At 34.7% G+C, this 26,361-nt stretch overlaps 1 protein-coding gene across 1 annotated transcript in view; it reads right to left on the reverse strand.

Moving 5' to 3' along the window:
* The window catches only part of LOC127876673 (uncharacterized), a 47,987-nt gene that overhangs the window by 12,608 nt on the left and 9,018 nt on the right, over positions 1 to 26,361 (reverse strand). Inside the window, exons 2-3 of the mRNA XM_052422041.1 lie at positions 6,106 to 6,316; positions 4,903 to 5,036 (exon numbers count right to left, since the gene is read on the reverse strand). Of these exons, the coding sequence (XP_052278001.1) occupies positions 4,903 to 5,036; positions 6,106 to 6,316 (345 nt within the window). The remainder of the gene's footprint in view (positions 1 to 4,902; positions 5,037 to 6,105; positions 6,317 to 26,361) is intronic.

The raw sequence follows: 26,361 nt of genomic DNA on the forward strand, positions 1-26,361 counted from the left end.
TTTCACTCATCAATTAAAAAATTCATGAGTGAAATACCCCTCGGCTGAAAAAATTATCTGGAGCTCTGTCTGCCAGTCATGATCAATGTAACTATGAAGATCATGAATCTAGGCATAAGCATTGTCAGTAAATATCAAGAAACAATTTTATTGTTTTGAGTCACTGTGATGTTGATCTTTGATGTAGTGATTTGAAATTCAAAAGGGGTATTTTTATAATCATGATCAATGTACCTATGAAGTTTTTATCCTAGGTGAAAGTGTTTTTGAGTTATCATTTGAAAACAATTTTTTGTATTTTAAACCACTGTGACTGTCACCTTGACCTAGTGACGAGAAGATCAATAGTGGTCATTGGTGAGTCATGATCAATGTAGCAAACAGTTAGCAATTTACATTCCAAACCTAAATTTGGTACATGTAGCTGTATATTTTAGAACCCTTTATCAGCAGTAGCATATATCCATTGTTAATGTCTACTTTAAACACAGCCTGTTGACCAGAGCTCACACACCAACCAATTGCAGCAAAATGTTATTCCTGATCCCATACATTAACTTCATAAACAATCAATGTGTGTATCCTTCAGCACGACTCATTCCTTCCTCTCTCTCATAATCAATGTTAGGCATCAATGTGTTTATATCAAATTGAGTTGTGTGTGTTTGTTCTTGTGTACTTGTAGATTTGAGAGCACATATGAACTGTAGTGTCCTAGTCTGATAACAAAATAATAATTGTATAGTGTTTTCATAGTTGACATGTTAAGATTTTAAATTACAAAACAAACAAATGAATCACATTCCATCTTGCATAGTTTCAAGGTCAGCCCACTGTTAGTCTGTCTGGAAATTGTCAATTTAGTGCTTTGTGTTAAATTACCAAAACAAAAAAAAACACTTTAAACCACAAACATCTTAAAAAAGATGCAATGATTATAATGCACACATGTCAGATGGATAACAAAGTTATAAGATGTTCAAAACATCTACATGATAAATTCCATTTTTGACTGATTTAATAAGAAAATTCTATCAACTTGACCATTATATTGTTTCATGATCCTAGGCGTAAGCTTTCTTGAGTTATCATCCAAAAACCATTTTACTGTGTCAAGTAACCATGACCTTGACCTAGTGACCTGGAAGTCAATACGGGTCATCTGCAAGTCATGATCAATGTACCTATGAAGTTTCATGATCCTAGGCATAGGCCTTCTTGAGTTATCATCTGGAAACCATTTTTCTAAGTTGCAACACTGTGACCTTGACCTTTGACCTAGTGATCTGAAAATCAATAGGGATCATCTGCGAGTCATGATCAATGTACATATGAAGTTTCATCATCCTAGGCATTAGCGTTCTTGAGTAAAACAATTTTACTATTTTGGGTCGCCTCAATGTACCTATGAAGTTTCATGATCCTAGCGTAAGCGTTCTTGAGTTATCATCCGGAAACCATTTTTCTAAGTAGTCACCGTGACCTTGACCTTTGACTTAGTGACCTGAAAATCAATAGGGGTCATCTGCAAGTCATGATCAATGTACCTATGAAGTTTCATGATCCTAAGCATAAGCGTTCTTGAGTTATCATCCGGAAACCATTTTACTATTTCGGGTCACCTTGACCTTGACCTTTGATCTAGTGCCCTGAAAATCAATAGGGGTCATCTGTGAGTCAGGATCAATGTACCTATGAAGTTTCATGATCCTAGGCATAAGCGTTCTTGAGTTATCATCCAGAAACCATTTTACCTTTTCGGGTCACAATGACCTTGACCTTTGACCTAGTGACCTCAAAATCAATAGGGGTCATCTGCGAGTCATGATCAATGTACCTATGAAGTTTCATGATCCTAGACATTAGCGTTCTTGAGTTATCATCCGGAAACTATTTTACTTTTTCGGGTCACTGTGACCTTGACCTTTGACCTAGTAACCTCAAAATCGATAGGGGTCATCTGCGAGTCATAATCAATGTACCTATGAAGTTTCATGATCCTAGGCCTAAGCGTTCTTGACTTATCATTCGGAAACAATCTGGTAGACAGACATACGGACCGACATGATCAAAACAATATACCCCCTCTTCTTCGAAGGGGGGCATAAAATGTGACTTCCAAAGTGTTGGATCACAAGGTTTGATGGAAACCATTTTTGAACTCAACTCTTGTATCAAAGAAACAAATGTTCTGACCAAATTTCATGAAAATTGGGCCAAAAATGTGACTTCTAGAGTGTTAACGCTTTCACTATATACATATAGAGAAAAATGCCCCGCCCACTGGCGGCCATGTTTTTTCACCAATCCAAACCATTGTTGAACTCGTCCAAGATATCAATAAAACCAATGTTTTGACCAACTTTCATGATAACAAGGCAAAAATTGTAACTTCTAGAGTGTTTACAAGGTTTCTCTATAGCCAAATAGGGAAAACTGCCACTATATACATATAGAGAAAAATGCCCCGCCTACTGGCGGCCATGTTTTTTCACTGATCTGGACCATTTTCGAACTCGTCCGAGATATCAATAAAACCAATGTTTTGACCAATTTTCATGATGATTGGACAAAAATTGTGACTTCTAGAGTGTTTACAAGGTTTCCCTATAGCCAAATAGGGAAAACTGCCACTATATACATATAGAGAAAAATGCCCCGCCCACTGGCGGCCGTGTTTTTTCACCGATCTGGACCATTTTCAAACTCGTCCGAGATATCAATTAAATCAATGTTTTGACCACCTTTCATAATGATTGGGCAAAAATTGTGACTTCTAGAGTGTTTACAAGGTTTCTCTATAGCCAAATAAGGAAAACTGCCCCGCCCACTGGCGGCCATATTTTCAACGGACCGGAACCACTTTTCAACTCCAGAGCTCCAGATAAGGGTCGTATTTTCGTAATAACGAATTATTTTCAAATCAGTTTCGTATTTATTTTAAAATCTTGTCGTACCATTAAGAATTACAAAATCAAGTTATGAATATTATTTTTACATCGGTTCGTATCGATTTTTATTGAGTTCTTTTTGTGTATTAAAGATCTTTGCGGTGCTTATATAGAATGGTTATCGGGTTTGTTTAACAAAGCGCATTTTTTCCAATAAAAGCGGCGTATACAGTATATATCTGTCAAAAAAACAATGGCGGCGCCCAGAGAGCGTCCTAAAAAACTGCAAAGCGTCCAAAAACACGCGTTTAACATATTGTACGCAAAGTGAGCCGAAGTTAAATGTTTAGAAAGACATTATAGAAAAGATCTTATACGATGTTGTATGTTCAGTTGCCGACACAGTCGGAAAAGCTAAACAAAAACGCGACACGACGGGTCCAAACTTAAACACACAAAAAAACATATTGAACGAGTGGAAGGGACAAGTCCCCTGGCTAATCGTTGATAAGATTGAAGGGGAGAGCCGTTTTAAATATGAATTATTTAAAAATTCATCTTAGGCATGCAATCTAAACACAGTTTGGGCATATGAAGGTATTGGAAAAATAAAATTGTATAATACTGAATAGACACTGTTGAACTCGTATAAATAAAGTTGCTAGTATGCTTATTTTGATTTTTTTTGCATGAAAATAACCATTATTATTTATTTTTAGGACATTTAGAAAAAATAAGAATTATTTTCCAAAACGTTTTAAGAATACAATTTCAGAGTTAAGAATTCTTTTTGAAAATCTGGTAGTAATTTAAGAATTTCACAAAACCTTATCTGGAGCCCTGAACTCAAACAAGATATCATTAAGACGAACATTTTGACAAAGTTACATAAAGATTGAACAGAAAATGTGACTTCTACAGTGTTTACAAGGCATTTTTTTTTTTTTTACCTAGTCACCTAGTTTTTGACCCGGCACAACCCAGTTTCGAACTTGGCCGAGATTTTATCGGGGCAAAGCTTCTGACCAAGTTTCATGAAGATTGGACATGAAATGTGGCCTCTAGAGTGTTTAGGAGCTAATGTTAACGGACGGATGGACGTACGACGGACAAAGACCGATCAGAAAGCTCACCTGAGCAATCAGGTGAGCAAAAAAGAAGAAAAAACATTAACCTCCACAGGGCTCGAACCACTGACCCCTAGAGTCATGGAAGCTTGGAGTAAAATGTCTCCAAACTTTACCACTCGACCCTCCATGCTCACGTCAAACGCAATGTAAAATGCGGAGGTATTTTTTAGCTATATAAGCAATCCTCGTAGTTTCCCAAAATATCGAATCGCATCGAACGACGCTTTAATCTGTTGGACAGTCCCTTTAACAGCCTTTGGGTACATTTTCTATCCGTTCGGTATTTGACCAAGTTATACTCAACGTCCTAATTAAAATTTACCCATGCACAGACCATAAAATGTTGTTGGTGACAGAGATAACAACTGATATGGGTCATTAAGTAAAACCTTTGTCAACAAAGGTCGCATCTCAAAACAACAGCCATTGAGCTCAGGCATCCCTCTGAGTAGAAGTAAAATGCACAGGTAAAATTAAAAAATACCAAGGTTAATTTATTTTTAATCCAAAATTAAGAACATGTTATTGGTTAATCAAATTTGCAACATTGAGTTGGTATAGTTCAACTTTGTTTAACATATGATCCATAATTTTGTAGGGATATAAGCACAATTAAAATGAGACACATCTTATGAGAAAGCTGCAGGGTCAATAAATAACGTCACTTGTTTACATTCCTAAAATTGGTTTATGTTCATATGCAATTCGCGATTTAAAGCAGCTATCAAGTTTGTTTTAAAAATGTCCTTGACAGGTATACAATGAAAGCTGCATATATGGAACAATATTGGTGGTGATAGGATTCTTATATAATATTGATTGTGCAGTAAAACCCTTTATGAAAAAGGTCCGCAGGTGAACAAACATAAGACTGAACTCACGTGGTACGGCTGAGTGGATCACCACCCGACCACTGCCGCTGCGACAGCAGCAGGCACAACATCCGCAGCAACAGCAGCAGGTCAGCAGCACGATCAGGCCAAGCAGAACAAGGCCGCACACGATTGGCACCCAACTGAAACGACAGGAATAGGAACCGTGCATCAATATTGGTATGATTGGTAACATATATTTCAATTTTCAGTCCTGGATGAATTACGTTTAATTTTTCTATTATAATAAATGAAGTTTGGTGATTCATGTTACCTCAATTTGTATTTCATAGTTATAAACAATACATAAGAAGACAAAGATAGAACTGTACCTGTTCATACAAAGAGTATATCAGATATTATTATCAGTTATAAACTTAGTTATGCGTTAAATTTTACGTAAAACCAGGATTGAAATGTGTTTTTGAAATAAAATATTAGATTCCTACTTCACCCTACATGATGCGATTTTCCTTTCAATTACTACCCCTACTTCACAATTTTCAAAACAAGAGCTGTCACCAAAGGATGACTTATGCCCCCTATAAAAGCTTTGATAGAAGTTAATTATGAGCATTTTTCGAAACCCAAAGGCAGATTTCGAAACCTAAACGCGGACCCTAAGTTCAAGGTCAAGGTCATAGGGGTGAAAATTTGTGTGCGTGTGGAAAGGCCTTGTCCATATACACCTGCATACCAGATATGAAGGTTATATCTCAAGGTACATAGAAGTTATGAGAATTTTTCAAAACCTAAACGCAGATTTCGAAATCTAAACGCGGACCCCAAGTTCAAGGTCAAGGTCACAGGGGTCAAAATTTGTGAGCGTATGGAAAGGCCTTGTCCATATACACATGCATACCAAATATGAAGGTTATATCTCAAGGGACATAAAAGTTAAAAGCATATTTTGAAACTTAAATGCAGATTTCGAAACCTAAACGCGGACCCCAAGCTCAAGGTCAAGGACACAGGGGTAAAAATTTTTAAGCGTATGGAAAGGCCTTGTTTATATACACATGCGTACCAAATATGAAGGTTATATCTCAAGGGACATGGAAGTTATGAGCATTTCTCGAAACCCATACGCAAAGTGTGACGGAAAGACAGACAGACAAACGGACAGACAGAAGGACAGTCCGATCACTATATGCCCCCTTTTCTTTGAAAGGGGGCATAAAAAGGACATCGGCACTTGTCATGAAAACATACATGTGTTCCACTATCCAGCTCTTCACGCAGGAGTCTTGGTCCCTTTCCGAGAAGGGAACCATCATCAACGCATCGTTGCAGCAGACCTTGTAGTTTTTCAAGTTCAACTGAAAGCAGCAGTAGTTTTCGCACAGTTCGGATGGGTGGTAGGTCCCGCTGTAATCCGTATAACTTGTGCAGCACTGGTAACCATGGCTACCGCCCAAGGTGACTGAAAATGAACACACTCATATTTGTAATAAGTTAATAGCAGCACTGTTCGCTATGAGTCAGTTTGTTAGGTTGATTTAAGTCCCTGCAAATAAATTTTAAAACCCAAGTGTATGAAGTGCTATTTTTGTTGACCTACGTTGAACCTCTTTGGCTGGTATCATCTTACTTAATAAGCATATAGTGAAACTTTTGCTTCAACATTATTAAACAACGCGTTCATTCATTTATGGCAAGGAACCAAATGCCAAACAGTGAGATATGCATCAGACATGACACATACATATACATGAAAAGCTCAAACATGAATAAAACTGGGTTAAACTTCGAAGCTTAAATGCAAAAGCACCAGAGGCAAAAACAGGTTTCTAAGAGCTCCATAACTCATACTTGGTCCAGAATTATTTGTGACACATTTTAAAGTAATAATAAATTAACCTTTTACCATCACGAGTCAAATTAAATATCAATACAGAGAATACAGTTCAAACTACTTGTTGGTTATATACATATCAGAGCACAAGACCGTTACTTTCTGAGTCATGATGCAATGAATCCAAAACCATTTTCAACTTCACCTTCTTATTACTAACAAGAGCTGTCACCATAGGATGACTTATGCCCCCTATAAACGCTTGATAGAAGTTATGAGCTTTTTTCGAAACCTAAACGCAGATATCGAAACCTAACGCGGAACCCAAGTTCAAGGTCAAGGTCATAGGGGTAAAAATTTGTGTGCTTATGGAAAGGCCTCGTCCATATACACATGCAAACCAAATATGAAGGTTTTATCTCAAGGGACATAGAAGTAATGAGCATTTTTCGAAACTTAAACGCAGATATTGAAACCTCAACGCGGACCCTAAGTTCAAGATTTAGGTCACAAGGGTGAAATTTGTTGTGCGTATGAAAAGGCCTCGTCCATATACACATGCATACCAAATATGAAGGTTATATCTCAAGGGACATAGAAGTTATGAGCATTTTTCGAAACTTAAACGCAGATTTCGAAACCTAAACGCGGACCCCAAGTTCAAGGTCAAGGTCACAGGGGTGAAAATTTTTGTGCGTATGGAAAGGCTTTGTCCATATACACATGCATACCAAATATGAAGGTTATATCTCAAGGGACATAGAAGTTATGAGCATTTTTCGAAACCTAAACGCAAAGTGTGACGGAAAGACAGACGGACAGACAGACGGACGAACAGACAGACAGTCCAATCACTATATGCTCCCTTTTCTTCGAAAGGGGGCTTAAAAAGCTTTAAAGATGCAATACGGTAGTTCAAGGTCAAATTACAAGGACGAAGTTTGTGTTTATGAAATTCTTAACAACAATTATCGTCAATATTGGCCATATTTTGATTTTGAAAAATCAAATCGCTGAATACACTGAAGTTGTTCGCTATTGCATAATCTAACACGCAACCCATTTTTCAAAATTATCTTGAAGCTTTTTAAATCGCAAGTTTGAAATGAACACAACCCATTAAAATTAATAAAGAGTTTGTCTTAGCGCACAGGTCGAGATGTGTTCATTAAAAATTCTTTTGTTTGGCATAACCCGACAGACCCACTAAAATCGGCCCGACTGAATTTTTTTTTGTCACTTTCCAAAAAAAAATTTTTTTTGCTCGCCGAATATTCTTTCTGCTAAATTTTGCCTTTCGGCTTTTTATCCTTTCCAGTTATTTGCGTCATTTAATTGAATTCTCTTTCAAGGATATCTAGAATAGCAATGAACAAAACGCATACCGTATTTATTTGAGTCGCCTATTTATTTGACATATGCATATACGATTAATTAGACTTTAAATACAATTAAACCGCTCCTGTTTTTTTCGTATTCCTTTTAATTAAAATACGCTGCTGTCATTCAGGATAGTTCGCAAGTTAAAAACAAATTGATTAATTATCACTGTTCAATTTAATTCGGCAATCGGCAGAGATGTGTAATATTATCGCCATATAACTAATTATTTTATTATACTCTTTAATTCAGACCGGTAAATATTCGGAAGAAAGATGAAAAGTGGTCAGCTTAGAAATATTTATTGATGGGTATTGTCACATTTTGGTTTCATTTGTTTATCTCTAGCGTCCGGCCGCTATTTTGAAGGCAGACTGCGATATTTAGTGTGTATTCAAATTATACAACATCTGCGCATAAATGACCCAATATTATCCGACTGCTCCACCCTTTCTCACGTTTCATTCAACAACGTCATGTCATGTGAAAGCGAGTTCAATGTTGATTGGCCAGCTACCATGTGCACTTCAATAAAAATAAGGTCAGGTCAAGCGATGTCTAATCGTGTACAGACCGGGTTTTGTTTAGTTAATTGTTCGAATTGCCAACACTTTCATTGAAACAAAGAGACAAACATAGACAAGGGACAAAATTGTCACAAAACCAGGTTTTCATTGTGAAAAAAAAATCTGATAAAGGGAGAAAACTCAAACTGAACTTTTGAAATGAACAAACAAAATTAACCCCCTTTGTAAGTTTGCTTTTAAAAAAAATCTATTTTTAGTCGTGGCGACCTTGACATTGGAGATATTGACGTGATTCTTTCGTGCGACACACCGTCCCATGATGGTGAACAAATGTGCCAAATGATTTTAAAATCTCACAATGAATGACATAGTTATGGCCAGGACAAGCTCATTTATGGCCATTTTTGACCTTTGAACTCAAAGTGTGACCTTGACCTTGGAGATATCGACGTAATTATTTCGCGCGACACACCGTCCAATGATGGTGAACAAATGTGCCAAATGATTTTAAAATCTGACAATGAACGACATAGTTATGGCCCGGACAAGCTTGTTCCGCCCGCCCGCCAGCCAGCCAGCCAGCCAGCCCACCAGTCAGCCAGCCAGCCCGCCCGCATTCGCCAATCTAATAACCAGTTTTTTCCTTCGGAAAACCTGGTTAAAAACCAGTCCGGATTAAAATGGTGGATGTTTTCAACGAAATTTTACTAGATTTTCGAATTTTCCCATTTTAGATTTTTCTTGAGCCAAATTCTCAATATTTATGCAAATGGTGCAGATGGCTCAAATGGCGAACGACAGCACGAGCATTGCGAAAGCGTTATTATTGGAATAAATGCTCACTATTACAGGGCTCGCGCTGTCGTTCCCCATTTGCGAAAATATTGAGAATTTGGCTCAAGAAAAATATAATTGGCGAATATGCTAAAATCTCATTAGATTTCATTGAAAACATCCGCCATTTTAATCCGGATTTTTTTTTTCAACTATTTTTTCTCTTTGTTTCCATGAACGTTTTGAAGCGCATATGGTAGCTGGCCAATCAACATTGAGTTGATAGAAGTTATGAGCATTTTTCGAAAACCTAAACGCTGATTTCAAAACCTAAACGCGGACCCCAAGTTCAAGGTCAAGGTCATAGGGGTAAAAATTTGTGTGCGTATGGAAAGGCCTTGTCCATATACACATGCATACTAAATATGAAGGTTATATCTCAAGGGACATAGAAGTTATGAGCATTTTTCTAAACCTAAACGCAGATTTTGCAACCTAAATGTGGACCCTAAGTTCAAGGTCAAGGTCACAGGGGTAAAAAAATTTGTGCGTATGGAAAGGCCTTGTCCATTTACACATGCATACTTAATATGAAGGTTATATCTCAAGGGACATAGAAGTTATGAGCATTTTTCGAAACCTAAACGCAAAGTGTGACGGAAAGACAGACAGACGGACAGTCCGATCACTATATGCCATCTTTTCTTCGAAAAGGGGGCATAAAAACACTTACGAAATGGTATAGTGTCATGTTAAGTGGAAAATCGTTTAGTTATATAACCACAAATGTTTGCCGTACTCGGTCAGTACATCGGGAAATCGTTCATGAACGCCTGAACAGGCTACCTTTATTTGCCAGTTTGCTGTATGCTTTTTAATGAAATTTTGTATTGAAATGCATTGTGCTAAAATATACCATTTACAACTCGCAATGAGATTTAAAAAGACCCATGTCATTCGAAAAATGGGTCTTATGCTATATGCGGCAATCATAGCTACAGCCCACCAAGCCTGTGCATGTCTCAAGAGATACATAATGAGACCATAAAACCTTGAGTGATTTTAAAGCGGACAGCATCGCATCTGACCAGACTAAGTGTATGCACAGGCTGGGCTCAAGCTTTGCTGGCTGAAATTCCATAAGACCCAGTTTCGCATGAAGCGGTTATAAAAGTGTGATTTAAATGTTTTAAAAGAAAACTGCTTGTTTAATAGTAACACACAATATATTTCAATGGTAAAGAAATACTCATAATGATATTACGAAGTGAAACTCCAGCTGCTGGAGCAGTATTGCTTTCTCATTATAAACAAGCAAATTCATAGAATTGATATCCGCCGCCAATATGCTTCTGGACACAAAAGTGTTAAATTTGACACTCAAAAAAGCATTTTTTCGAGATACAAATGGCCATAACTCCGTTATTAACAAATGGTGCATAATGCTATTTGGCATGCATCATCCTCTTATCCATATGTATACTCATACCAAGTTTCAATGAAATCCGCCAAAGCACTTCCAAAATATGGCTTCGGACACAAAAAAGCATTTTTTCACGATATAGAATGTTATAACAGTCAATCAGATGCTGTTTAAAATATATCATAGAATCAACACAGTAGTATAATACATCTATACCCAGCTTATTGCTATTACACAACTCAGTTTATATAGACTAAATCATGGACTTCCCAGTATAGACCTATGTAAGGACTTCCCAGTATAGACCTATGTAAATTAATTAATATGGTGCCCTTGCACACTTTAACTTTTTGCCCACCATGGTTGCAATCTACATTTTTGCTGCCATGATCTCATTATCTTTTATATTGATAATAAATCATGGCGTTACAATTTTTATTGTAAAAAGATAATTTGCATATTGTTCTTGTATAATTATGTCTTCTAAATATGAGCGAACACTAGCCTGCTTAAATACGCTTTCGTAATTTAGTTATGTCTATATATAAATGAATACAATTGATATCTTCAACACATGAACGTTGATGACAATCCTTCATTAATCAGGGATGTTCTGAACATTGCTTTAATTATATGATTAACGCATATATTTTGGTGTAAAAAACATGTGTAGATGTAGACGTTATAAAAAAAATGTTAAGATAAAATAAGTTTTCATTATAAAAATTGAAGACAATCTTTTATTTATCAGGGATATTATGTACCTTGCTTTAATTACATGATTAACTCATATGTTTTTGTTTTTTGTTTGTAATAAGCATGTATATGTGTAGATTTTGTTAAAAAACCATGTCAAGATAAATTAAAAATTCCTTCTTAAAAATTATTTCGTAATGCTTTGAAATATTGTTTGAACGTTAATATAAATTCTTATTCTATCAGGGATGTTTTGTACTTTGCTATAATTATACGTTTAACACATTGTTTGTGGTGTAATAAGCATGTATAGATGTAGATTTTATTTAAAAACAAGGGACAAAATTGTCACAAAACCAGGTTTTCATTGTGAAAAAAAAATCTGATAAAGGGAGAAAACTCAAACTGAACTTTTGAAATGACCAAAAAAAATTAACCCCCTTTGTAAGTTTTTTTTTTTTTTTAAATCTATTTTTAGTCGTGGCGACCTTGACATTGGAGATATTGACGTGATTCTTTCGTGGGACACACCGTCCCATGATGGTGAACAAATGTGCCAAATGATTTTAAAATCTCACAATGAATGACATAGTTATGGCCAGGACAAGCTCATTTATGGCCATTTTTGACCTTTGAACTCAAAGTGTGACCTTGACCTTGGAGATATCGACGTAATTATTTCGCGCGACACACCGTCCAATGATGGTGAACAAATGTGCCAAATGATTTTAAAATCTGACGATGAACGACATAGTTATGGCTCGGACAAGCTCATTTATGGCCATTTTTGACCTTTGAACTCAAAGTGTGACCTTGACCTTGGAGATATCGACGTAATTATTTCGCGCGACACACCGTCCAATGATGGTGAACAAATGTGCCAAATGATTTTAAAATCTGACAATGAACGACATAGTTATGGCCCGGACAAGCTTATTCCGCCAGCCCGCCAGCCAGCCAGCCCGCCAGCCAGCCAGCCAGCCCAGCCCGCCCGCATTCGCCAATCTAATAACCAGTTTTTTCCTTCGGAAAACCTGGTTAAAAATATGTTTAGATAAATTAAGCATTCATTAAAAAAAATATTGCATAATGTATTAAATATTAAAATAATAAACTTCTAAAAAGCATGAAGAATTAACTGATCTTTTAAATCTGTTGCATTCAGTTGTTTTTTGTTGTTGTTGTTATTGTGAGAATCATGAAGACTTTGTGTTTCTTAATATTGTCGCTTTTTCCTTTTTCTTATGTTCACCATAAGGAATACACCACCAAAACAATAAAATGTAAAGAATTCTACATATGTTGTCAGTGATTTTTTTTGCTTTTTTTTGTTACAGCCTGTGGCATTTGGATTGGGAAAAATAGCGCAATAAACCATGAAATTGGGAAAAATAGCGCGATAAACCATGAAATTGGGAAAAATAGCGCAATAAACCATGAAATTGGGAAAAATAGCGCAATAAACCATGAAATTGGGAAAAATAGCGCGATAAACCATGAAATTGGGAAAAATAGCGCAATAAACCATGAAATTGGGAAAAATAGCGCAATAAACCATGAAATTGGGAAAATAAGCGCGATAAACCATGAAATTGGGAAAAATAGCGCGATAAACCATGAAATTGGGAAACATTATAAATATGATTATAAGAACAGTATAAAAATTGCTAAGTTCATGTTTGACAGCATTTTTAAATTATAAAGTGTTGCTTTCATGTCTTCTTACAACGTTTAGTTAATATCCTTCCACATGGATATTAAACTTGCAATAATCTATAGATTCTTCAATATATATGTACCATTACGATTTAATCATAATCTCTTTAAGAGTATGAATTTAATTCAGGATGTTTTTTAAAGTAAAATATGATATGGTGAAAACATTAACAAATATTAACAAACATGCAATATTAGTGTTCTTGCTGTGTTAATGTTGTATTAAATGGAGCTAAAATAATACATTTCATTTGTTTACCTTTTAATATCTTGCACAATTAACATCCTCAATTGACATGCCATTTCACCAAACTATAAAGCGTGACAAACATAATAAAGCAGAATATGCATATGAATCTGATTATACACAGATCCACTAACATATAAATCAAATCATGTTTGTCTCTTTCCATTTTCGAACGATACCCATCTTAAATGCTTTAACTTTGTGAGTAAACTAACTCCAATTTCCCAACACAGATTTCCGTGACGCACATTCACTGTGAAGATTTCTAATAAATATTTGTTGTTGTTCATCTCAAACGTAGTATTTTGCGTTAATTGACACACACATTAAATTATCTCCTTATAACCATGTGATGTCCACTGTTAATTTTAGTGTTATTTATCATTTTCGCTGCTCATCGCAAACTTCTCGTCTGCTTGCCGCCATCTTAAACGTGTGTAAAAACAGGCGTTAACAATCGGGATACATCGACTATCGACGGTATCCTCCTCAATATAGAGAGAGATGTGTGGATAGCAACGTAAAATCGTATTCGGCTACATTCGCGAACATTCGTAAGTCAGTTGTCATTCGGCGAAGACTCGACAAGCTCGATCGGCACTCTTTCTACGAAATAACACTAAATGACATTGTAATCTTATTGGCTTTATTGGGAAAATTTGGTCATTTTTGGGGAAATTTTGGTCAGATTTTTGGGAAAAACCGTCATTTTTTGCGATTGGGAAGCAGCCGAATATCGGCGGTAATTTTGGGCAAAAAAAATCACTGGTTGTAAAATTATGTATTTTGATGTAAATAAGTCCATATGTTTGACTGTAACCACAATCATTCATTATACTTTAAGCCTCCCTTTGTACATTTTGTTCTTTTGTTCATATATTGTATGTTTGTGTTTAATGTGCTGAATTGTTTGTGTCTCAACTTGCAGAAGTTAAAAGTTATGATTATTGTATTTTATATATTGTACCAGGATACCTGTTTTATGATTCATATGTTAAAGCACTTTTGTCATCTGTATAAAAATGGATAATCTGAAATTAATCTCATACAACTGTAGGGGCCTAAATAACACTAAAAAACGTAGAGATGTCTTTGATTTTTTAAAAACAAAACAAGCACATATTTATTGTCTCCAAGACTGTCATTTTCCGCCTTATATGAAAAATAAAATATATTCAGTGTGGGATGGGGAATGTTATTTTAGTTTTGGACAATCAAATTCAAGAGGTATTGTGTATTGTTTAAAAAGAACTTAAAAATCATAGTAAATAAAATTGAAAATGACTCGATTGGAAACTACTTACTTTTAGACTTGACATATATGACAGTTTTACCTTATGTACATTATACGGGCCTAATAAAGATACTCCCACTTTTTTTACAGACCTCTTTAAAAAAATAACAGATTTTAATACTGATAAATATATAATATGTGGGGACTTTAATTGTGTTTTAGATGTAAACTTGGATTATCAAAATTATAAATCCATTAACAATAATAAAAATGCAAGAACAACATTGCAATCTATTATAAGAGATAACAATACAGTGATTCATTTTGAAATCTACATCAATGAGTCCCAGGGACTCGCATATTTTGAAACAATGGGTCCAAACTGAAAACAATGGGTCCCAGATTGTGTCTTTGTAAATTCGTTACAAATAATCTACTTTACATGATACGCCTTAGCCAGGGGCTCTTTTATGCAATTTTACAGCTAAAACAAGAAATAGGTTTATAGCAAGTAAAATCTTTATTTGTTTTACTTTAAATAACAAACAGTGAAACATATATCATCTTAAACAGAGAACTTTTAACTTATTTAACAATTTGGACTGACTAGAGTTTTAATAAATTGAAGGACTAGTGTTAATAATTTTTTGGTCAAAATTATCCCTTTCAAACAGTGTGACAAAAGTCAATTTCTGCTTTGGTCAAAAGGTTTAAACCTTCAATAAATATTTAGTGTAACAACACTCATACTGTATTTAAGGTGTATAACCTTCTCGCCTTGTTTTTTCTTCAAACAGGGAGAGCTTTTTCCATAAATTCATCCCTGACAAAATTGCACAACCTCACTCTCATAAGTTTGTCTTGGTTCCCTACAGTTAAACTGTTCCTGAATTTGGTCAAGACCTTATTCTGTAAATAAAAACCCCTCTCACATCCTGCAGTATGAACAGCAGAAGTCTGTGTTGTTATATGTACTTACATTCTACGTTACATGCTGTACGATCTGTATCACTATTATGTATGTACCGTATAAAAATAAAAGATGCTATTTATTTCAGAACTTGCACATTTTTAATTGTCACTTTAGAAAAAACAACAATGATCAATTTATCCAGAAAATTATAATAACATCGCTTTACAATATAACTGTCTGCGCTCACAACAGACGAACACAAAATGTGTTTTCCGCCGTTTATTCTTCACATTTTTTAACCACATGTTTTACATCGAGGCTGCGTTATAAATATCTACACACTGAGCGAGTTTAAATTGTTGAGGATCAATTTTGAAAACCTTTTTGGGTGGCATTTTCTTTGTTTACCATCCGGGACAGCAAATTAAATGTCCAATGAACTTTTAATAAAACGCCTTTACTGAGTGGATAATTGATATATTTCAACCAATCAAAATACGCGTATTACATTCTGAATGTAGTAATGTTACTTCCGTTCTACTTTTCAAAACAATGTTAACATGTGTTTCGCTTATCTCCACGAATCGAACTCGGTATCATGTACAACTTTGATGATGTTGAAAATCGGACTTTTTAAACAATGCGTCCCAAGTACGCACATGTTTGAGAATGATGCGTCCCCAAAAAAAAACGTGCGTCTGGCACGCGGGACGCACATCAAAATGAATCACTGCAATATAATTGATACTAAATGGCACTATCCAACAATATATATGGAGACGGTTCACACCATTACAACAGGCTAGACTTGATTTTTTCCTAACTTCAAATAATCTGTCATCCAATATTAGAAAATTTACTATTGATTCATGTTATAAATCAGATCATTCCATCATCGACCTAGAAATAATTTCTGAGGAAATAACACATGGAAAAGGGCTATGGAAATTCAACAATTCACTTTTAAAGGATATTGACTATTTAAACTGTATTAATACTTTGATTGAAAATATTAAACTACAGTACTGTATACCTATATAATCTACAACATAGAAAACATAGATAATATTCACAATAGCAACATACAGTTTGTTATCAATGACCAATTATTTCTGGAAACATTACTTATGGAAATAAGAGGCAAAAGTATTTCATTTTCATCATATAAAGCTAAACAGAACAAAAACCATGAATCAAATTTAATTAAGAAAATTGATATACTTCAAAAATCCTTGACTGAAACTAATTCAGACCAACTTCGTGAGCTACAAAAGGAATTAGAAACTGTGAGGGAAAATAAACTTAAAGGGTCTCTTATTCGTTCTAGAGCTAAATGGATAGAAGATGGAGAAAAACCCACTAAATACTTTTGCTCGCTCGAATCTAATCATTATACAAATAAGTCAATACCTTTTATTGAATTAGAAAACAGGGCTAATTTAACAGAACAAAACGATATTTTAAAAGAGGCTGTTACATTCTATAAAACATTATACACTAAAAATCATACAACGAAATAAAATACGATATAAATGCTGATCTATGTAATGATAATAATATACCTAAATTGAATAAAGTGCAATCTGACTCATTAGAAGGCAGCGTTTTCATTAGGATTTTTTGTAGCAGGCTTTTGAGTTATTTGAGGAGGCCAACTTGTGCGAGCACCGAAGGTGCGAGTTGCTAGGGGGTCCGGGGACATGCTACCCTGAATTTTTGTTAAATAAAGGTGCCAAATCATGGCCTCTGAGCGATTTTGGGCACATAATGTACATGATTTTGCTCATTTAAAATAGAGGATATTTATGTGAATGGCAAAGAAAACATAAAGTCCTCAGTTTACATCAACTCTGCAATTATCAACATTTTAATAAAAACAGATATAAATATATAAAAAAAACATTTAAAAAGTAACACCAATTCGACTTTTAATAATTAATTTTACAAATAAAACAGAGTTTGATGTAATTCTAATCTGATTCTGGGTCATATTCCTTTGATGCCAGGTTAAGTTTTTGTATGGCTATATCGACAGCTGTCTATCAGGCTCAGCCCATCATTCCCCTCAGTAACATCGGTTTGGACCCCAGCATCCACAAGTGTAAGAACTGGTGCTGATGCTTAGACCCTTGGCTGCTTCGGGGGAATCTTCTGCCTCTATTTTATGTCAAGCCACAGCTTGACTGCTGAAATAATCAATATGGAAATGTAGCATGTCTTTTTAGATTGAATTTTACTTTTGAACTTCAATTCAGATTAAATTTTACTTTTGAACTTTATTTGTTTTTAAAGAAGAGTATAAATGGCTTATTTACTATAGAAGACAATGTGCAAGACCATGGATGACATTAATATTTTGTCAGAAGCCCTCTGGAAAAGATGCATAAAAATTGGGCATAGGTTCTCCTAGCATAGCAATTTTAAGAAAGATTTGACAGTTTGGCAATGCAGATTTCCCCCCCCCCCCCAAAAAAAAATCGAGCATAGGTTGCCCCAGCTTAGGCATTTAAATATTAGACATTTAAATATGTCGCAGAGGAAGCTTCTTTTGGTCAATATTTTCCAATACAAATTTGGACATAGCTAAACATTTCAGAGCCAATTCAATATAATTAGCAAACTCCAACCTTAATCATGACAATATCAGGAGAGTTTGGGGCTTGAGATTTTCATTTATCCTAATGAAAGACTCTTCTCCTGTAAAATGTGGTTATAAATAAATCCACTTACCGTTCGGAGGTTAAAAGCTCTGCGGAGAAACCAAACATCCGCATAATCGGAACCATCAACGAAATTTGTCGAAAATAAAACCGAAATGTAATAGGAAAGTGCATTCATCCGGAGGTGCCGGTAAATGATAAACGTAAACAAAATTTGGAACAAAATAACTTCAACAGCGAACTATCGTTCTTACTCGAAACACAAAAGAAAAAGTCATTTTTTTAAATATTTTTTTAGACATGTTGACATTGTCAATTCGTGACCTTTAATCAAAGTGGTACACTCATGTTTCCCGCTTCGCGATTGGACAATTATACCAAAACGATCAATGAGAAAACAGTTAACATATATCGGTTACGGTTGTTTACTTCAATTTCAGACAGTTAGTTTATAAACGAATACTTAATATCTTGTCATCGTCGTGAGCATAATGCATTTGCCGATTTTTTTTCCGAATTTGAGCCGGCCCAAATAACATTTGAGACGGTCAAATCGGCCGCCGGCCGCCTCCTAATGAAAACGCTGAGAAGGACTGCCTAATATCGAAGAAGTATCAATAACACTTAAAAATATGAAACATGATAAAAGTCCAGGGTCTGATGGATTCACTGCGGAATTCTTTAAGGTATTTTGGAATAAGTTAGGCCACTTCATAGTGAGAAGTCTTAATTATGCCTTTATTACAAATTCCTTGCCCATAACACAAAAAACATGGAATTATTACTTGTATCCCAAAAGAAAACAAGCTGAGATGTTACCTGAAAAACTTAGACCATTGACATTATTAAATGTTGTTTACAAATTAGCATCAGGTTCCATTACAGACGTTACTTGATATTTTAATCTGTAAAGACCAAACAGGCTTCATTAAAGGTCGATTCATTGGAGAAAACACCAGATTACTTTACGATATCTTGAAATATGCTGAAGATAATAATTTACCTGGGTTACATAAGACCGTCGACTTTGAAAAAGCATTCGATACATTGTCTTTCCAGTTTATAGAAACAACTATTATTTTTTTCAATTTTGGACCAATGTTCCAAAAATGGATATTTTTTTTCTTGCATAACCATGGCCTCCATACAAATAAATGGATTCTTGTCAGATACTTTTTGTATAGAAAGGGGATGTCGTCAAGGAGACCCGATCAGTGCTTACATTTTTATTATAAGTGCAGAAATTCTTGCTATTAAAATAAGGGAAAGCAAAGATATTAAAGGTATAACTATAAATGACTTACAATATAAAATATCACAATTTGCGGATGATACATCTTTATTTCTGGACGGAGCGGAATCATCTCTTAACTGTACATTAGATATGCTTCAAGAATTTTCAATATACTCTGGACTCCACATAAACTATTAAAAAACTAATTTAATTTGGGTAGGCTCTATGAAATATAGTACTAGATCGATAAAAACTAAATACAAACTGACATGGGGAGCTACTACCTTTAAAGTTCTTGGGATAGTGTTTGATATAAATTTAGATAAAATAGTAATGTCAAACTTTGAAAACAAAATCGAAAGTATTAAAAGATCAATAAGTCATTGGAATCGCAGAAACATTATACTCCTCTAGGAAAGATAACCATTGTCAAATCATTGTTTTTACCTTTACTTACACATTTATTTGTATCATTACCAACACGAAGCATAGACACCATGAAAACTATAAATAAACACTTTTATGACTTCATTTGGGCAGGACCAAGCAAAATTAAAAAAACAGTAATTGTTAAAGATTATAACGAAGGTGGGTTAAATATGGTAGATATATGTTCTTTTGAAAATTATATGAAAATAACATGGCTTAAGAGAATAAGTGGCAGGAGAAGGTAATTGTTATTCACTGGCTAGATTGTTAATAGATTTTAAAATAGTATTCAATACTGGAAAAATGTATGTCGAAAAAATATGCTTGCGATTAAAAAATAAATTTTGGCTTGATGTTTTGAAAAACTATATATTGTATATTGAAAAGCTGCCAATATTGAATAGTGCTGATATTCTGGATATGCCTCTCTTTTATAATCATAATTTTAAATTTAACAATAGCTATATCTATATTAAATGTCTATATTAAAGAGGTATTCGGTTTGTGAGAGACATAATGTTAGAAAGAAACTGCTTTATTTCAAAAGAATCTTTGGATACACAAGTTGGAACAAACGTAAACTTCCAATTGTACCAAGGATTAATAAACATAATAAAGAAATACATTGACAATTTTGAAGACCTGGTACGTTTTGACAAAAACACTCAAGGGCCTATATTACCAACTTACATAAAAACATTAGTAACCAGCCCGAAAGAAGAGAAACATATTTATAAAACATTTATTTAAAACAATGACATTCCAGCTTGTAATACTAAATAGAATTCAGAATTTTTAAATATTGAATGGAAAAAGGTACATGCACTTGTATTCATTCAATCTAACTAAAGAAACTTATATCAGATGGCTCCAGTTCAGAATAGTCCACAGAATATTGGGGACAAAATCCCTATGTTCAAAATGAAAATAATTGCAAATAATTTATGTACATTCTGTAATTTTGAAGTTGAAAATATAATGCACTTGTTCTGGTACTGTCCATATACCCAAGAAATTATTAAATTTGTTGTTGATATTGTTCGTAGAAGTAGACCAAACATACCTATTCACATTACATGTCAGGATCTAGTACTTGGAATTATTAATCCAAAAATGAATGATTTAAATATAGTATGTCTAGAGCTTAAACGGTATATCTTTTATTGTCAAAGAAAAAACAGAATTCTTTCAAAATACGGACTTGCAAATAGTAAGAAACAAACTTTTGAAATTTACAAAAATACAATTAAATCAGACAAAGAATTAAAAATATGGTCTCTGGCTAAAATATTTACTGACATCTCATATAATGACATAACCAATCATAACACATAATATAAATAATGCTTATAACATATTTATTTGTTGTCATTGTAAAATCTGCATTATCAGTTTTATGTAAACAATGCAATTCAGCACTTACTATTTAACTTTCTTATGTGCAATATTTTATGTTCAAGGATATACATACTTATTTTTAACCAGGGCTTTTTTTAAGCGGACGCCCGCTTGCCCGTGCCGGGTTAAAATCGTCGCGGGCAAGTGATTTTCCAAAGTAGATAGTCCGCCGGGCAAGCCGGTTTCGCATTAGCATAATTGCGGTATTTGTTCGACTTTTCACCTTTATCTATTTATTTTCTTTGGGTCAATATATTTTTTTATCAAGTACTAGTAAAACGAGATTTCATTGGTCGCTTGCGTTGTATCAGCCAATCTAAACGCTCAAAACAAGTTCTACTCGGCAGACGTTTCAACATGGCGGACGGTAGCGTCCAGCCGATCTTTTCATTTAATCATTTTAAATGTTCTGAACCAAACCAAAACAACAATGTCCCTGATTTTAATAACAAGCAAGATAAAATTGTTGGTAGTAACTGTGCTATTCCAATTTTCTTGTGTAAAAGCACTCAAACTGAAACAATTTCAGAACAGTTACTAGAACTGGATGAAGAAGCGTATACTATAGTGACAGTGATGTCTATGAACATGAATATAATAACTGTGAAAAGGATTGTTCAGAGTTTGAAAATCATGTTGAATATGCAGACTGTTTAAAACTTGCTAAGAATGCATATCAAGAGTTTCTCACTATTTTAAAATGTGAATAACTTATTTGTTACACATTCACATTTACAAATAGTGAGAAACTCTTCATTAAAGACATCAACATGATTTTCAAACTCTGAACAATCATTTTCACAGTACTATTTTAAGCCCTCCCCCCTTTTAATCTATGCCATAACTTGTATAGATAAAGTGACAAGTATACCGTTTTAAAATTTTAATAGTAATAAACTCTTCATATGTATTGTATTCAATAGTGACTATTCAATGAAATAAAACTGTCCAGATTTTGTTTTGTTTACAACTTTATATTATAAAAACGATTATTATTTTATTTTTGATACATTGAATTTAGCTGAAATTAAATCTAGCATAATAATGCATGTGTATCAATTCTTTAAAGATCAAATGACAATAAAAAATTGACTTCAAAATAGGGCAACCAGTTTTTAATGAGGGCAAGTAGATGTTCAAAGTAACTTGCCCCCCGGGCAAGTGAGTGTCAATTTCTTACGTTAACCCCTGTTAACATGAATATAGTTTGTATTGTACAAACTTGTGTTGTGTTTTCCTGTCTTATTTTGATGTTGTATAATACTTGAAATATAACACAATTATAAGATTATATGAATGTATGTTGATTTTACTGCAAGTTTAATTATTATATTTATGTACGCATCAAAAAAGCTATATGAAATACTTTGTTTTTATTATAAAGTTCATAATACTTTGTATGAATGTACACACTATTCTACGTATGTATGTATGTATGTAATATTATACGGAATGAATAAAATTCTGCACACACAAAAAAAATAAAAAAAATAAATAAAAAATTCACGATACAAAGGGCCATAACTCCGTTATTAACAGATGGGGTACAATGCCAGTTTGCCTCATCCTCTTATCTATATATATATACTCATACCAAGTTTCAATGAAATCCGCCAAAGCACTTCCAAGATATGGCTCCGGACTCAATAGAGCCGGATGGACGGACGGATGGACGGACGGAAAGACGGACGGAAGGACGCCAAAACAATATCCTTCGGCCTATGACGGCGTATAACAATGAGTTGATCCTTTATTTAAGGCAAGTGACAAATTGCCAAAAAAGTGAGGACACGTTGATTTGAACAAACGTAGTACATGTCGTATTTATAACCAACCAATGAAATTACACATATCCACAAGCCAGGGCCTTACAAATGGAATCATGTAAATATTTTAGCTCCACAGGTGGTTAGCGTGAGTGAACTCATCGATGTGTTTGAGTTTAACAAAGAATGAATTACAACATAATTATAATAATAACTGTATTGGTATCAACAAGCATTGAATACAAGTATCAAGCAAACCACATTAATTTTCTTTATAATATTTTTCGCTTTCAATTTTTCTAATGAAAGTCTAAATTACATGCATTTTGTTCTTTTTTGCACTTGGCCGGGCGGACAACTAGATTATAAAATAACTTGCCCGGACCCAACTTTTACTTGCCAGGGGCAATAGGACAACCTTTAATGTTGAGCCCTGTCAGCGCCCTCACACTACTTTAGAGGAAGGGGTCCGCAGACTTTAGGAGGGGGAATTTTCGCAGCGTTTCCCTTTTTGGGGGATTTTTTTACTTACTCTCTCATTATTGCATTTTCATAATTTAGTATGTTTGCAAAGATTAAATTGAAAAAGAATTGAGAAATAATAATCATCTTTCTATTAAAAAAAAACAAAAACAAATAAAAAAAAATATTTATTTTTTTTTGGGGGGGGGGGATTTTTCCCCCAAAAAGGGGAAAAGGGTATACTTTTCAGGTGGGGTATTGCCGCCGAATTTCAGCGGCAGATTTAATAGATTGAGGGCCCTGACAATTTTTGTTTTCAAATAGCTTCATATGCCCAAACTGTGCTTAGATTGCATGCCTTCGATGAATTTTTACATATTTTTACATATTTCACAATTAAAACGGGTTTCCCCTTCAATCTTTTCAAATAGTAGCCATGGGGATTTTCCCTTCCACTCTTTGAATGTTTTTTTTTGTTTAAGCTTGGACCCGTCGTGTCAGCAACTGAACATAAAACATCGTATAAGATCTTTTCTATTATGTCTTTCTTAACATTCAACTTCGGCTCAATTTTCGTACAATATGTTAAAAGCGTGTTTTTGCACGCTTTGAAGTTTTTTAAGATGCTCTCTGGGCGCCGTCATTGTTTTTTGACAGATAGACTGTACACGCCGCTTTTATTAGAAAAAATGCGCTTTGTTAAACAAACCTGATAACCATTCTATATAAGCACCTAAAAGATCTTTAATACGCGAAAAGAACTCAATAACAAGAGCACCGCCTTGCTGGTGCAGACCGCTCATCTATTTTCTTTTTAAAGGTAAAGGGACTCTCATTTTCAATCACAAAGGAGGGAGGAGTGGAGTGAAGAGGGGTGTATAGTGTGGGGTTGTGGACATTTATTACATTATCTTCCAAAAAAAGCGAAAAAAAAAAAAAAAAAAAAAAAAAAAATCGGGGGGGGGGGGGGGGGGGGGGGGGGTGGGGGGGGGTGCGATGGTTGGACGTTTTTAAAAAAAAATGGGGGGGGGGTATAGTGTGAGGGTGTGGTGATAATTTGTGAGATGATCTTAAAAAAAAAAAAAAAAAATATCAAAAAAAAAAATTGGGGGGGGGTGGGGGTGGTGGGGTGGGGGTATAGTGTGAGGGTGTGGTGGTCATTTGTGAGATGACCTTAAAAAAAAAAAAAAATTAGGGGGGGGGGGAGGGGGGGGAGGGGGGGGGAGGGCACGGGGGATGGTTTGGGTGAAGTCTATTGTGGTATGTCAGGTAAGAGTAGTTTCATCAAAGTATCAATCAAATCTAATCATAAATAAAGAAGTTATGGCAATTTTAGCAAAATTTAATAATTTGACCTTGAGAGTCAAGGTCATTCAATGGTCAAAGTAAAATTCAAGTTGCCAGGTACAGTAACCTCATGATAGCATGTAAGTATTTGAAGTTTGAAACCAATAGCCTTGATACTTCGAGTGGATCGAAACACAAAATTTAACCATATATTAAAAGTTACTAAGTCAAAAAAGGGCCATAATTCCGTAACAATGACAACCAGAGTTATGCAACTTGTCCTTTTACTGTACCCTTATGATAGTTTGTGAGTGTTCCAAGTATGAAAGCAATATCTATGATACTTTAGTGGTAAAGTGGACCAAAACATAAATCTTAACCAAATTTTCAATTTTCTAAGTATAAAGGGCCCATAATTCCGTCCAAATGCCAGTCAGAGCTACATAACTTTGCCTGCACCGTCCCCTTATGATAGTTCATAAATCTTGCAAGTATGAAAGCAATAGCTTTGATACTGTAGGAATAAAGTGGACCTAAACACAAAACTTAATCAAATTTTCAATTTTCTAAGTATAAAAAGGGCACATAATTCTGTCAAAATGCCAGTCAGAGTTACATTACTTTGCCTGCACAGTCCCCTTATGATAGTTAGTAAGTGTTGCAAGTATGAAAGCAATAGCTTTGATGCTTAAGGAATAAAATGGACCTAAACACAAAACTTAACCAAAATTGTCAATTTTTTAAGTATAAAAAGGGCACATAATTCTGTCAAAATGCACGCCAGAGTTATCTAACTTTGCCTGCCCAGTCCCCTCATGATAGTAAGTAAGTGTACCAAGTTTGAATGCAATAGCATTGATACTTTCTGAGAAAAGTGGACCTAAACGCAAAACTTAACCGGACGCCGACGCCAACGCCAACGCCGACGCCAAGGTGATGACAATAGCTCATAATTTTTTTTCAAAAAATAGATGAGCTAAAAATCAATACGAACCGCTGTAAAAATAATATTTGTAACTTGATTTTGTAATTCTTAATGGTACGACAAGATTCTTAAATAAATAAGAAAAGGACATGAAAATAATTCGTTATTACGAAAATACGTATCTGGAGCTCTGCTTATAACATAATCAAATAATGTATCGATTGATCACTTTGCAGGGTTTTCATTAGGATTCTTTGTAGCAGGCTTTTGAGTTATTTGAGGAGGCCAACGTTCTAGGGGGTAAACTTACTCATGCCCCCCGGAAATTTTTTGAAATAAAGGTGCCAAATCGTGGCTTTTGAGCGATTTTGGGCGCATATATTTTACATGATTTTCCTCAGTTAAAATAGAGGATGTTAATGTGAATTGTAAAGTCCTCAGGTTACATCAACTCTCAGGGGTGTCAATTGTCCCAAATTTGAAATCCTGAAAATAAAATCTGGGTGCCGATAGAGCCACGGTGGGTTCAGGGCACACCCTGGACAGGGGTCCAGGGGGCCAGAGAGGATGATTCATTTTAAGAAAAATGAATATATTTGCTT

Source organism: Dreissena polymorpha, chromosome 4 (assembly GCF_020536995.1).
Source record: "Dreissena polymorpha isolate Duluth1 chromosome 4, UMN_Dpol_1.0, whole genome shotgun sequence".
NCBI lineage: Eukaryota > Metazoa > Mollusca > Bivalvia > Myida > Dreissenidae > Dreissena > Dreissena polymorpha.